General features: G+C 43.7%; 1 protein-coding gene across 1 annotated transcript in view; it reads left to right on the top strand.

Moving 5' to 3' along the window:
* Positions 1-15,686, top strand: part of gpat2 (glycerol-3-phosphate acyltransferase 2, mitochondrial) — a 121,156-nt gene that overhangs the window by 97,704 nt on the left and 7,766 nt on the right. The window contains exons 8-16 of the mRNA XM_080765222.1: positions 1,646-1,779; positions 1,922-2,021; positions 4,954-5,133; positions 5,802-5,900; positions 7,372-7,454; positions 9,067-9,185; positions 9,593-9,663; positions 11,271-11,431; positions 12,140-12,243. Coding sequence (XP_080621348.1) covers positions 1,646-1,779; positions 1,922-2,021; positions 4,954-5,133; positions 5,802-5,900; positions 7,372-7,454; positions 9,067-9,185; positions 9,593-9,663; positions 11,271-11,431; positions 12,140-12,243 — 1,051 coding nt within the window. The remainder of the gene's footprint in view (positions 1-1,645; positions 1,780-1,921; positions 2,022-4,953; positions 5,134-5,801; positions 5,901-7,371; positions 7,455-9,066; positions 9,186-9,592; positions 9,664-11,270; positions 11,432-12,139; positions 12,244-15,686) is intronic.

Raw genomic sequence — 15,686 nt, 5'->3', positions numbered from 1 at the left:
AGTGCCTCATTGGGAACACACGTCGGAATAATGGGAGCTTGGAATTATGAGCGAACCCCGTCTGTCAAGCACTACTCCTGGGCCTGGCTCAGGAAAAGTTCCCTGGGCTTCCCTCATTCTTTCATGGGGTCTTCTTGAACCAATCTGTGCAGCGACCATTTCTGTTTTAGTTACATACCGTATTTCCATAACATCACCACTACAGGTATGTGTTATGTGGCTTTATTTATTCCACATAGTGTGAATCTTTTCCAAACATCTTAACTCTATCTCTACCCAGTCTACCGCTAGCTGTTAGCATAAACCCCAGCTCCAGGGGCCAGCATACACGCTCACTTGAAGAAGACGGTGTTGGCCCGCCCCCCACACATTCTCGCTACACACAATACCGCAGCTTTGGAACACTCACACACTCCTTACCTCTTGTCAGAAGCGTTTACATGGCGCCGGCGTCATGTAAACAACGTTGTACAAAGGCACAAATTTAATCCAAAATGTGGATGGCAGAAAATCCACCAAGGACGGTTTGAAAATCCTCTCTTCCACTGCTTTGCACTGTGAATATATTTGCAATCCCATAGTTGGAACAGTGGGGCGTTGCCAATGTTAAAGGCTTCCGTAGGCATCAACCATTATACAGACTGAGTCTACGTTGGGGTTCGTATATATACGGACTTGGGATATGACGCCACCTAGCGTCGACGTACGTATATACGTACGTGGGAAAAATACAGTTAAAATGAGAAATTTAGGGATCATCTTTGTCGTGAAAGAAACTGCATGATTCTCAATCCATTAAATATTTCACAATAAAATCTAACACTTCTGCTGCATACATATCCAGTTTTATTAGAAATATTATCACTCATGGGGCACGGTGGCACAGTTGGTAGTGCTGTCGCCTCACAGCTAGAAGGTCCTGGGTCCTGTCAGGTGTAAAGGAGCAACTTGGACACTCAGGCATGAAGGAAGCATGAGTTCAAATCCGTTGCTCTCCCCTTGTCCCCCATATATGGGGACTAGGTTGGTGGAGGGTGTGTAGTGCCCAGGATCACATTAGATGATTGACACAGGGGTGAAAAATGGGTTACAAAATCGTGGGATATATATATATATATATATATATATATATAATCACTTACAAAAGCAAATCATTATCATTTATAAAAGCCATTATTGGTTGAAATGTAAGTTTAAATTGAAACCTGTCTTCCAAAAGAAAGTTTACAATGTGAAAGGTCAAACACATAATAAGAGAACCCTCTCGGCATGGGGGGGGAAAAAACCCCCACTCTAGATCTATTCTTGGTGTGGACCTGGTTATACAATATACACTCAAAAATTCAGTGATGCATACTGTGTAGATCTTTAATGCAGCCTTCCTCACCGCTTTCAGTCCTCCTGCTGTGGCATCTCTGTTTAACATATAAATGTGCTTTTCAGCGTTCCATTTGGCTGTTATTAAGTTAGATGTGCTTTGTGGGCCATGATGATCGATATTGATCAAACGTTAAACCACAGCAATATGTTTTGTGCTTGTGAGCTTCCACTCTCGTCTTGCTCATGTACCTCTATGCAGTCTGACAGCATTCGCCATGATAAGTGGCTGTGAATACGATTGTCTAAAACTCTGTCTGTTTCCCAGGGCTCTCTGCTGGTGTATGTGTATGTGCATCAGAGCATTATGGACTGCGTTCTGATCTCTCTGGTTCTCTTCTGCCACAATCTGAGAGTCCCCTACACACTCTGTCCCCTGCAGATTAAGTGCTCCTGGCTACGGTACAGTATGCACTTGCATGCACACATCCAGTACACGCATGTTACACACAAGCTGTTATGCAAGTTGCATGGAGGTAACACCTCCATGCTGGAAAGCCAGGCATTGCATGTTGTCAGCTAATGTTCACTGTTCCTCCCACAGGTTGATCCTGCAGAAGCTTGGAGTGATCCTCCTCCCACCTGGCATACTCACCGAGCAGGATGCCCAGATGGACAGCCTATACTCTCCAGTCATGACGACCGTGAGTGACGTGTGCACAACCTGTGTGTATTGCATATAAACCGTTTTACGGCTCTCGTGAGTCAGAATGAGAGCCACCTGCATCTCCCCTCCTCGTTTGCCTGCCTCATCCAATGTCACTGTGGACACCTCCAAAACTGTTACTTTGTCCAAAACTGTTGCTTTTCAGGAAATGTAAACAAGAACCTGCATTCCAATGGATCAAAATTATTATTTAGTCATACGCGTCATTACTTGCACAAGCAGAGCGCTCGCGCAAGTAATAGTTTCGCCCGGGACTCGTATACACCGTCCCAGCCAACCCGCCACTTTTGATGCGTATGCACCGTCCCAGCAAATTGTGCCTGATTTGCTGGCACCAGATTACATGGTGTGTATATAACTAGCTCTCAATGATGACGTAAGAAATATGTGGATTAAAGGACCCAATGCCAGAGTGTAATTGGTTTTCGATGGTGACGTAATGATGATATGTTTTAGTGTTGGGAGGATTAAAGGTAATGCTCCTGTGTATACATGTATGTAATCTGGCACCACTGCCGTATCAGGCACAATCAGGGTTGGCTGGGACGGTGCGTAGGCGCAAAGTAACCACAGTATACCACTAATGAACTTACAAATGACATATACATAGTATATGTATAACTAGCTCTCAATGATGACGTAAGAAATATGTGGATTAAAGGACCCAATGCCAGAGTGTAATTGGTTTTCGATGGTGACGTAAAGACAATATGTTTTTACACCTAATAATTAGAAATTTCAAACGTTCCTTCACAGAGATACTGAGATTTGACAGTTTATAGCGGTCGAAAGTACTTGCGCACTCTGCTTGCGCACTAGTTGGCCATTCATGGCCTACTAGTGTGCAACAAGCAAGTATGCACTGGACAGTTCTAGTTATTTATACTTTCAACCTGGCATCCCAAATTTGGGCATAGGTTTCTAAAAAAAAACCCAAAAAAAACCAAGAAATATTCTAAATAGTCATATTTGTCAGTTGAAACGCGGGTCAAAACGTCAAACGCGGTCTCCATTGTGCATCTTTCCTGCTCTCCAGTTTTCTCATAACATTAGGCGGTGTTATCAGGCGCTCTGCTGAGTCCGCTCCGCTGCAGTGTTTATATATGTCGATGGTTGAGAGTGTGGTCTGGGCATTGCATATTTGCAGACTTCCGCCGTGCCTGTGTCATAGCTTACGAGGCAGCCAATGATGACTAGGTCGCTACCATGCGATTGGCTGGCTCGCATTGGCTTAGGCAGCGTTTAGGCGACTCCCATTGGCTTAGGCGGCATGGGGGAGACTCCCATTGATGACTAGGTCGCTATGAAAAAGGGGCCTTTAGTATGTCAGGTTTCACCTGAAAAGAAAATCAAAAAATAAAATCTTGAACAAGCTCTACAGGCTGTGGGCTTGTTCATCATTGACTATTTACGATATGACACTGTCATATGATGATGAAGTATTAAATAGGATTATTTATGGAAAGTGAAATATGGAGATACACGTTTTCTGCCCGACCGTGATGATAAAACCAACACACCTCGTTTTGGGACGTGTGGGAGCCAACTGCATTGAGGAATGAAAGTGTGGTAAAGAAGGAGGGGAGAATCGTTGGGTCCTTGGGGAGCACGGGCAAATTATGCCTGGTAGGCAGGCAGGCCCACGCAGCTGGCTTCACTCTTATCTTCATGGAAAGGTAATTTGCTGGTGTGTTTCCTTTTGAGATTTCCTTGGAGTGATAATACCGTCCCCTCTCCTTGTTCCCTGTCTTTGATGCCTCACAACAATTCTCACTTTGCTTCAAACACACGAAACACACTTTCCCCCTGCTTTTTGTCTCACCTCTTTTTTCTTTTTCATATAATTTCCTTTTACTATCATTTGTGCATTATATCTGTATTTTATCAAGTTATCGGGGAGGGTTTTTCACGTACATTATACTCTGTTTGGCAAAGAAAGTACTTTTTATTTAGTGAGTTACTGGCTTCATTAAGATCAATATCCATACAGCTCAATAAAATAGCCCTGGCTGACATTAATCTGAGGCACTGCAGCCCTGGCCGCAGTGTAAGCACGTTGTTTATGTGTGAGGCGAGACCTTCCTCTCTCTCTCTCTCTCTCTCTCTCTCTCTCTCTCTCTATCTCTCTATCTCTCTTTGTCTATCTCTGTCTGTCTGTCTGTGTCTCTCTCTCTCTCTCTCTCTCTCTCTCTCTCTCTCTCTATATATCTCTCTCTCTCTCTATCTCTCTATCTCTCTTTGTCTATCTCTGTCTGTCTGTCTGTCTCTCTCTCTCTCTCTCTCTCTCTCTCTCTCTCTCTCTCTCTCTCTCTCTCTCTCTCTCTCTCTCTCTCTCTCTCTCTCTCTCTCTCTCTCTCTCTCTCTTCCAGTGGCCATTTATGTGAGTAAGCACATTGGCTCTGCGTGAGAAAGCAGGTTGTTTATTGGCTGTATTTCACTGTTAATAGACCTTTATTGTTTATTGAGTGTAGGCCTGCTCAGCTACTGTTCAATAGTAATTTAATTTTCTCTGGTCTGTAAAGCAGAAAACAGTACTCTGGAAGTATCTCTGGATCTTTGGAAGTGTCCATTCACAGGTCCTCTTTATCGTCCCTGTCCTCTCCACTCCTCCCACGTCAATTCTGAGTGTTGACAAGACACAATAACTCGGATCAGATCCCAATCCTCTGCCTCTTTGCCTCCTCTTTCTTCCATAATGGCGGTGTTATGGTGAAATAGGTGACCATTGTGTGGACTTCACATAACCCACATTGAGGTCTTGCAATATGTGGCCACATTTTATTATTAATTATTTATGCCCACAAGATGATCACTTATTTCCACAGGTCACGGCAGTCTATAATGCATAACTTGTTAAGCAGATGTACAAATTAGCATTTTTGTTCACATCTGTATTCATTTGTCCTCAGCTGGTCTGCGAGCTGCTCAGTGAAGGCCAGGCGTTGAGTGTGGGTGTGTCGAGGCAGTCAGGTGGAGGTGGCCAGTGGCTGGCACTCATCAGCCAACTCATCGCCGAGGGAGCTGTGTCTGACGTCTCTCTGGTCCCCGTGGGCATCGCATACGACAGTGTACCGAAGGCTAACGTTCAGGTGTGTGTGTTCCCCATACCCATACAGTACACTATTTTAAGGACTCCTGCTAAGAACACAGAATGCACACCCACCACTTGAAAGGAGACATTTGTAACCTCAATGTCTTTGGGGAGTAATGAACACATTTTCGCACAGAATATATCATAATTAAAAATGCCCGGGAAAGAAAATACAGCATTGAGAATTGTGCCCTCCAAGCCAGAGTTGGCTGATAACATTAGTCATGCTTTCTAATTTGTAAGATGATGGTGATTGCCAATAGCCCCCTGTGTATATTTTCTGCGGGTTATTGAAGAGTGGGTGTTGCTTTGGGTTAATTGCCATAATAATGGCCGCTCCTCTCCATTTTGCTCAATGCTGCTGGCACACACACACACACACACACACACACACACCATGTTGCACACAGGCAGCATGCACACCACTCGCTACCACTTTATCTCCCTGCTCATCGCAGATGCAGCTCATTAGTGATATTGCTGCTTTAATGTACTTCCTAAAGGCAGGGCCTTATTATGATATGATCGCCACGTTTAACACTCTGGTGTGTGTGTGTGTGTGTGTGTGTGTGTGTGTGTGTGTGTGTGTGTGTGTGTGTGTGTGTGTGTGCGTGTGCGTGTACGTGTGCGTGTGCGTGTGTGTGTGCGTGTTCCATTTGTCCACAGATTGGCCTGATCTCTGCTTTGCAGACCCTGTATTCTGCTCTGCGTGGAGGATGGAAGGGGAGCGTGAGGATCCACTTCGCCCAGCCTTTCTCTCTCAAGGTGCACCACGGAACTAAAGCAGAATCTTAAGCGCCTCTTAATCGTTTAACGACTCGTTATACACACACAGATTAAAGCCCGTAGATTGATGTGGCCTATTTAACTGCACCGAGTAAATCAGCCTTTTACCTACAATGTTCAGGAAAGATGTTTTAACGTAAAGGCTGGAGTTCAGTAATTGCCTTTTCCACAGACAATGATTGGAGTTACTGGGGATTTAAGGGTTACGCAGGTTTACCTCCAGATTAGCGTTAATGGACACTGTCAGTAGATGGGAGTGGACTGTGGCATTGATAACCAATTAACCTCAGTAGAGGCAATAAAGTGTAAATCCTAACTAGTCCGGCATGTTAGAACCTGATTCAGTGAAACTTTTCAAACATCACCTGAGCTTATTGGAGCTTCAATATTCAATGACTTGCAGATATAATATATTATTAACACATCTAGTACAGGAAGTGCATCAAAATAGACGCTCCGGGGTGCCAGAGTAGTCGCCAGAGTAGTGATCGCTTTTACTCTGAAAGCCATGAACCGGAAACACTTTCTTAAAAAAATTGACTTGACAAAGTGAGCTCATAATCCCCGATCATCTTACTATATTTATATAAACTCCAAAAAGCGTTCATATTTTGCGGGAGAGACGGATGAGGAGCAGAAATGCAGCGCCAGCATATCGATCCATTCATCACCACGGAGAGCGCCCTGGATGAGGAGATACGAGTCATTCTTTCCGCCGCGCTAACATGGGAGTCAATGACAAGCTAATATTTGCACAGAGCGTTAGCATACGGCAAGCGAAAAGCGAAATGCCAAAAAAAAAAGAAGGAATAATTCTGAATATTATTATCTCGCCCCGCGTCGTTTGGACGTCGCTAGGACGTCCACAGACGTCTAAGGTATTACTCGTTTCTGATCCTTATGACGTTTCCAGACGTGTTTTGTACAGAATGTGTTAAGGGTCCAAGCAACTCAGACGTTGCACTGCATTAAACCAATCGGGTTATCTTGCGGCTGATTTTATTATGGCCCTTGAAAGCATGAAATATTTGTTTAGGCTTCTGTAAATTATAATTTAGTGGCAGGAGATATTCTTAGGTATTAGTAGGACCACAGACCTGTAAGTAACATGCATCAGCTTTCCAAACCATGAATTAATTTCATTGTGCGATAATTCTCCCTCAAATCTCACTGTGAACAACAACATTGTTTTTTCCATTTCTTCAATTCTGAGCTTGGACCTCATTATTTGCCGCTTGCGGCCATACTTTGATGTTATCTGCTCTATATAGGAGTTGACATGTTACTGTGTGTGTGTGTGTATGTGTGTGTGTGTGTGTGTGTGTGTGTGTGTGTTGTGTGTGTGTGTGTGTGTGTGTGTGTGTGTGTGTGTGTGTGTGTGTGTGTGTGCGTGTGCGTGCGTGCGTGCGTGCGTGCGTGCGTGCGCAATCCATGCATGCTGCGTCTACAGGAGATATGTAAAACAGGACGATGCAGAGTGGATGGATGGCGCCCTCTACAGGACCTGTTGCTACCTGTCATTTTCACCAACAGGTAGTAAACCTGTGCTTGTTTCCTTGTAAAATGAATTGTAATTTGACGATGTGTGCGTATCTTTCAAAATGGGATAAGGCACGTTGGTATGTGTTTTATCATCACAATCTGTGAAATGAAAGATGCCTTAACTTTGTTGATGAACTGCGTAAAAGCTTAAACTTGCCAACGATGCAAGTCCCTGATAAATATGAGTGCTCCCATCCTCTTAGACTCGGCCCAATTAGCAGTGTCATTACACAGTCAGTGCCAGCGAAACAGATAATCCAACAGGGAACATCTTCCCAAGCTGTTAAGCTCTGCTTGGCTTGTGAAATTCACGCTGGAATTCCGAATGTGGGAGGCTCAAAGGCAATGACGGTGCAGAGAGAACGACAGTGGAGTTTAGCTGGGACCGTAACCCACGCATGAGCCATTAAGTGCTTTGTGCCTGGCCTACATTATGAAAAGACGTGTTCATTGTGGCCGTGACACGGACACAATGAGCATGTCTTTTCATAATCTGTTCCACATTCACTGATTCCATTTGTGTCAGCCTATTTAGGTTCTTCTTTTGAGGCTTGAGGCACACAATGACCTGTCTAATCTAACTAAAATTCACTCAAAGTCTGTCTGTCTGATGAATGAAGGAATGAATGAAACACTGCCGCTGCTCCTCAATGGCTGCACCAATCGCTCTCACTTTTCACACAGACATTGACCACCGAAGCCCTTTTCCCCATTTAACAAATTATAACTTGTGAATAAAATGTTCCATTGACTTACATGGGAAAATGCGACACCGCACACCCCCGCCCCCCTAACGACACCTACATCACTGGCCACCGTTCTCGCCATTACCCCAGTATCATGCTTCCTCTGCTACAGCCGCAACACAACAAAGAGTGGCCTATACAAGACAATTTATCACAATACTCAAATAGGCACACACATGCACCTAACTGAGCCCTTTATAACATATAAAAGATGTTAAATGTTAAAATTGTGTTTTTTTTTTCACACGCTTTATTTCTCACATTGGCGCTGCATGAATAATAGTTCATATACAGTACATGCAGTATAGTTTTAGCTGTACCTGTGATAGGCCACAGTCTGATGTTTTATGCTCATTTCCATTTATAACTGAAGCTGATAATGAGCTCCTTCAGAACCCAAAGTGCCTTCATCTCTGTTTCCGGTGTGAAACCTGTACATTATAATTTTTTCCACAGAAATCTGGTCTTAGTCATCCACTTGGCTCTGTACGGTAATGATACTTAATGGGCTCCCAGCAAACGCTGAAAATGGTGCACTTGAATTGCTGCAATGCGGAACCAAACTGGACTTAATGAAAAATATTCAACTCCAAGAACTCTGATACCAATTTAAGCAAAAATAACTATGAGTAGACACAGCCTAGGCTTCATTACTGTCACCGAGCCATGCAGCAAGCGGCCACTGAAGATGATTGACAGTTACCTACAATACATTTCCAACGGCATGACAGCTAAATCTTAATGATCAGCCCTAGCGCTGTCCTTCATGGAGTGGTACAGTTGCTAAATTATAAAAGAGAGAGACCATTATTCTCCTAATTGTGCTTCTCCCACTGGGTTTCTCTGCTTCGTTAAAGCACCGACTCCATTTTCGGTCAGAGGCTGACATCGTGGTTACTGCCCCGTCACTGTGCACCCCAACTCGTCCAATCGGAGCGTGACCTCGGCATCGCCCTCATCCTCCACCTCATCTACTGTAAGTCTGGGATACTGTACTTCCGCTGAATCACAAATTCTGCTTCCCTTGCTTGTTCAGATTGCATAACGAAGCACAAATATGGAACATTTTGAACTTGTGTGACTATTGTAACATCCGCTAGCTACATCTGTATGCATATTATGTATTGACAGTGTCTTCTTGTTCTGCACCAGGCGAGATGATTGTATAGGGTGTATACGTCTACTTGCCTTGTTTTCATGTTTGTTTGAGGGTGTCTTTATTCTGATATCTGCTGTACCTCTTGTACTTCTATGCCCAGCACTTTTACTGCTGTGCTGTCTCTGGCGCCTGAATTTCCACCATGGGATCAATAAAGGTATCTATCCATCAATCTTGATGAGACATTTAGCATTGTGTTTCTGCTTTGTTCACACTTTGTGTAGCCACCACTTCCTGCATGGCTGTGACGTCCACCAGTGTGATGTCTGGTCTTCTGCTGCACAGACACCGCAAGGTACGTATATGCGCGCGCGCGTGTGTGTGTGTGCGCGCGTGTGCGTGTGCGCATGTGACAATGAATCGGATGATGGCACCCATGGTAATGCTTGTTGTTCCCTCAATAAGCACTACAGCATAAACAAAGCACCCATAAGTACTCCAGTTGGTCCATAAACCAAAATGGTTTCTATATTTTGTCAGCATGCATCAGTGTTTTCCTGAGCTATGCTCCCTCATCTCCATCTAATCTACGCCTGGCGTGTTATTGACACTTATTTCCTGTATCACTTTTTCTCATCTCTCTACAGGTATTACATTCCCTATTAGTTTCAATAATGCATGATGATTACCTCCTCAAAAGCATTTATATCGACATATCTCTTTTCAGATTTTTGCAGTTTAAATGTGTAGTAAATAACTTGGATATCCTGCATTAACGTTTACTTCTGCAGCAGTCAACCTGTCAGTGACTGTTTTTATTGTCTCCACCAGGCCAAAGGCATGGGGAGAGAGTATTTTTTGCACTCCGTCCGTCCGTGTGTCCGTGTGTGTGTCCGTCCGTCCGTCTGTGAACAGCTAATCTCTGGCACCGTTAACCCGGTCGATGCCAAATTATGCACACACACTCCCTGGATGCCAACGATGAACCTCTGCCCCAACATTTCCAGAACGGCCTGTTATAGCGCCACCAGGAGGCCATTTTGTGCAAAACACGTTTTTGGACAGTTCACCTACAGATTTTGTCCAAGCATCACGCAAATTGGTACACAGTCTCTCTAGAGCCAATCAACAAAACGGGTCTTTCAGATTTTTCAGACTCCATCCTGATTGGCTAAGATTGGCTTCCAAAGTTCGCAGGAGTGCTCAGTTTCAAACAAAATGCTGCAAATCATGAACACATCGTGTGATTTCCATGAAATTGTGCACGCACATTCCCACTAGGCAGAGGAAGAAATGCCACATGGACATTTTCAACTCAGCCTCATGGTGGTGCTATAACTGTCCGGAAAGTGTTTTACCTCTAACTGCAAGGATCTGTGGATAACTTTGTATGCTCCCTAGAGGCCAAGGAAAAACCTTTGCCTGGGATTTTTCACATCTGCTCTTTATAGCGCCACCAGGAGGCCGACATATGTAAAACACATTTTCTAATATTACTCCTTCAGATTTTATCCAAATTTCACGCAAATCGGTACACATGCTCTCCATAGTCATGTGATCAAGACGGGTTTGTTTGATTGGCTACGATTGGCTTCTAATCTTTTCAGGAGTAGCCCGCTTTGTACCCGTTTTGTACAAATCACCACAACTACTCAACGCAGCGTCCGATTGTGGTGAAACTGTGCATGCATATTCCCACTAGGCTTTGGAAGAAATGCCACTTGACAGTTTTCAAATCAGCTTCATGGTGGCACTACAACAGGCCAAGCCACGTCTCACACACACACACACACACACACACAAACACACACACACACACACTCCTATTCTCCTGGTGGAGACCTGTGCCCAGAAGGGCACTTTTTCTAGTTTTAGTTTGCTTCTATTGCTTTGTTTTCAATATATTGTTTTTACATATTGAGAAATGTTCTCCCTGCTCAACCACTTATCCTTGTCCTCCAGGGTGTGCATCTATCTTCCCTCTGCCGTGATGTGATCTGGCTGATAGAGGAGGTTCTGTTGAGGGATATGGATGTGGGGTTCGGGGGTAGTTTGGTGGAGGTAGTCTACCATTCTCTTCGCCTCCTCACCCCTCACCTCATTATCGCAGGCATCCCCTCCAGGTTGGTCTTCAGCAGGCAGAAATGTTGTGTGTGTGTGTGTGTGTGTGTGTGTGTGTGTGTGTGTGTGTGTGTGTGTGTGTTAACTAGGTACAGACTCAGTGAGCACAGTCTCGCGATCGAGAAAGGCCGTCATAGGCAGACCTGTATCCCGAGAGAAGACAGACTATGCACCCACTGCACACTAAACGAAGTGGAAACCGAGCTACACTTCCTAACCATCTGTCCATTGTACCAAGACATCAGAGACACATACTTCCCACAGATTACAACCACACACGGAGATTTTGAAAACATGACCAATGACAAAAAACTCCCATATCTGCTGGGCGAAGTACAACAATGTGCAAACACAGCAGCAAGATTTGTGAGTTGCTGTGATAGGAGAAGGATATCAAATGGAACACAACCACCCTAAAGACTAATCATTGTGTATATTCCTGCACTACACCTGCATCGAGTGATCTTGGTACACAGAAGTCGATCTATTGAAGATTCTGACCTTCAAAGTACATAATTTTTGTTTTGATTGTATTGCTGTATTGTTGTATTGTTCTTTCTGCTTTGGCAATGTAAACGTATGTTTTCTCATGCCAATAAAGCCCTTTGAATTGAATTGAATTGTGTGTGTGTGTGTGTGGGGGGGGGGGGGGTGCTCTACCAACCAAACATGACCTCATCACTAACCCCCTTTTCCTCCTACACTCCTAGGAAGGACCCGTTCATCATCCCTCGCCCTTCTCTCTCTGCCACCCTGAGTCTCTCTCAACATACCCACATTCTCACACACACCTTCATATTGGAGGCTGTTGGCGGTAAGTGACCGTCCATGTCTTGGACATTTTGTATCTGCGCCTCAATGCCTGCTCCCCTCCCGAGTTGTACTGTACGGTTTTTCGCTGACAGGCAGACTAACAAAGGCTTGTTTATCGAAGTGACAACTCTTTGGTTGTAAGAAATATTTCTTTCCATTAGCACTCGACAGTCTGAGCAATATGAAACATGCTGAGGTCTCGCTGTTGCTATTGACAGCAAAGGAAAAAGTAATCAGCAGCACAATGATGCCAAGCTCCCAGTGCATATGCAGTCACTGTGATGCTTTGCTAGCTAGTAGATCCTCGATTCACCCCAGTCTGTGTATGACACACTGGGATTGTATTATCTAATATGGGTCGACCAACATGTTTTCTTCTGAGCTGATGCTGATTATTAGAAAGCGGTTACTCTTTTTTTTTATATAACTTTATTTATAGGATTTTCAATTTTGATAGACAAACAACCCCACATATACCCTACCCTCCCCGGTTCCCTCACAAAAGAAGAAGACAACAAAAGCAACAATAATAAAACCATAAACGAAATAAATTATTTATTGATGACAGAAAGTGGCCTTGAGGTTAGAGTGTCCGCCCTGAAACTGGGAGGTCGGGGGTTCGATCCCCGGCCGGGTCATACCAAAGACTAAAAATGGGACCCAATGCCTCCCTGCTTGGCACTCAGCATCAAAGGGTTGGATTGGGGTGTCAAATCTACTAATCAAATGATTCCCGAGCGTGGCACGGCTGCAGCTCACCTCTCTTTGGCTGCAGCTCACTGCTCCAAGAGATGGGTCAAATGCGGAGAACAAATTTCACTGCGGTAACGTGTGTGACAAATCGTATGACTTTGACTTTGATAAATAATAAATGAATACAATAATAAATAATAAAATAAAATCTTTTACTAGATTAAGGGGCTACACAGTGAACCAATCAGACTAACCAGACAGTAGTAAGTACAATTGATAAAGGAAAATAGGTTACCACACATCCAATTATCACTATAAAACATGACGAGCACAAATGAAAAACTTTGAAAGAGTTAAGAGTGTACATCTTTTCTAGAAATCAAGGGAAACAGAAAAATGACATGAAGGAAAACACTTATAACAGCTAGGATACAGCATCAAAAGATAGTGAAAGGGTGAATTCAATGAAAGAGGACCAAGCCTTTACAGATTTCTGCCGAGATTTGTACCCGTTGTATCTGAGCTTCTCCAAAGGTATAAAGGATAGAACATCCTTGACCCGACTTGTGAATGTGGGAGGTTTATCAGATTTCCAGTTGCGGAGAATAAGTCGCTATGAGTGAAGAAAAAGCTATGAAATTGGCTTGGGGAGAAGTAATCGGTGCATCGTCGTTGGGAACTCCAAATATAGCAGTTATCGGGTTGAGCGCAATTGGTATATGACAAATGGTTGAGAAGGCATCAAAAATACTATTATACTATACTATTCCAAAACGGGTTCAAGGAAGTGCATCCCCAAAGCATATGTCCAACATAGGCTGGCTCCAGATGACACCTTATAGTAAGTAGAGTCAATGTCAGGATACATTTTAGATCGTTTTTCTCTCGAGAAATGCAAACGATGTATTATTTTGAATTGAATTAGGCAATGTCTAAGACATAAAGAGGTAGTATGAATATGCTTCAAAGAGAGTTCCCACGTCTCTTCCTCCAGCTCTAAATTTTTGTCTAAGTTTTGTTTTATCCGAGAGAGGAGGGCCAATCTCCTGTAAAGCCTTATATATATATTAGATCTCTAGCAAAACTTAGAACTTGGAGATATCTGGAAAAGTGAGAATTTTGTAGCTCATGGTCATCTTGGAGGTTTTTAAAGGATGCAAATGTAACATCTATGAATAAGTCGCTAAAGAAAATCAAGCCATTGAAGTTCCATGTTTTAAAAGCTGAGTCCTCCCGCGAGGGAGGAAAAAGATGATTGTCGGTCAAGGGCATGTGGCCACACATATTATTAAAATCAAAGTGTTTTCTGAATTGGCGCCAGATTCTGAGAGAGCTATTTATTACTGGATTGCTAGAGCGTATAGAATTACTATTTGGCAGTGTGGAGCACAACATGGCCACTAGAGAGATCCCGGGATCTGTTCGAGTTTCCATACTGGCCCAAATTGGGCCATGTTTGTATTCATGGACCGCAACCCAATAACTCACCTTTTTAATATTCGCCGACCAGTAATAAAACATCAAATTAGGCAACCCCAGGCCTCCTGATGAAATACAACTATTAAGATCCCGGAAGAAGGTTTTAGTTAAGAACAAAGGAATCATTTGAACGAAAATAAATTGCATGGATGCAACTGGGACGTATCCTCAGTGATGTATCCCAAGGTCATCGGGGTTTCGGGTCTCGCGAACATCATACCCCTCACTCAAGTGACCCAGCCGGGGTGATCAAGTCCTGACTTACGTCCCAGTAGCTACCCTCGATCAGACCCACTAGGGAAAGACAGGGCTGCACGGTATTATTCTGGCATGTGGAGGGACTAGGCTCTGTGGGTTGACTCCTGTCCGGGCCCCTCCTACGTCTCACCAGGTCCACTCCATATATCCGTATATTAATGTCTATTTTTATATCCATTTTACCATTGGGTTTTAGAGGACAGTTTCGGACCATGGTTTAGGTATGCGGTCTAGCCTAACTTGGACTCAGAGGGGTGGACGCCTCTGCCTTGCATAGTCCCCAGTGAATAGGCAGTTTGCCCTTCACTGGTAACCCTATTTTGGATTAGTTTTAAATATATGAAGGTATTGTGGGCTGGGCTTTTTACAAAAAAGCCCCCCTTTTAAATACTACACACATACATACATACATACATACATACCTACATACATACATTTCAGAAGTTTTAGCAGTTTTTAAGGACCCACTTTTAGGCCAGTGCACCAGAGCAAGCTCTTGCCTTTTTTTAAACCCTACCCATTTTAACCAAATACATACATACATACAAGATGCATCAAGGAACAATAATAATAAAATACTACAGTGCAAACAAGGGTAAACAAATAGTGTCTATATACAGTGAAACAGTTCATCATAAAGTATATCACTGATCTTGCCATAAGAAAGACAAGAGAACGAAAAATTAAAGTCAACAGTGCAAAGCCAAACAATAGTCGGTGCAAGAAAGTGTGAGCATGTGAAAAAAACATCACAAGAAGCCCTCCCCCCCCTAGGAATGTCTTAAGAGGTCACAGTCATGAAACAACTGTTTATTCCAGGTGGTTAGGCTTCGATTGTCCTAACCAAACGGCCGTTGTTTGACTCATTGTAGCATCTCAGAGCAACAGGCACGAAGGACTTCACAAGTCTTTCACACCTACGTGTCAAGAGGGTGAATCTGTCGTTGCCGCGCATGTTACTCCAGCACCCAGTTATCTCTAAGTGGAGGGGGTGAGAGGTATTATTCAGGATGG

This window comes from Protomyctophum bolini (genome assembly GCF_963924005.1).
Source record: "Protomyctophum bolini genome assembly, chromosome: 6".
In the NCBI taxonomy this organism is placed as follows: Eukaryota; Metazoa; Chordata; class Actinopteri; order Myctophiformes; family Myctophidae; genus Protomyctophum; species Protomyctophum bolini.
Note: the sequence above shows the minus strand (reverse complement) of the source record. Positions and strands in the feature narration are given on the sequence as shown.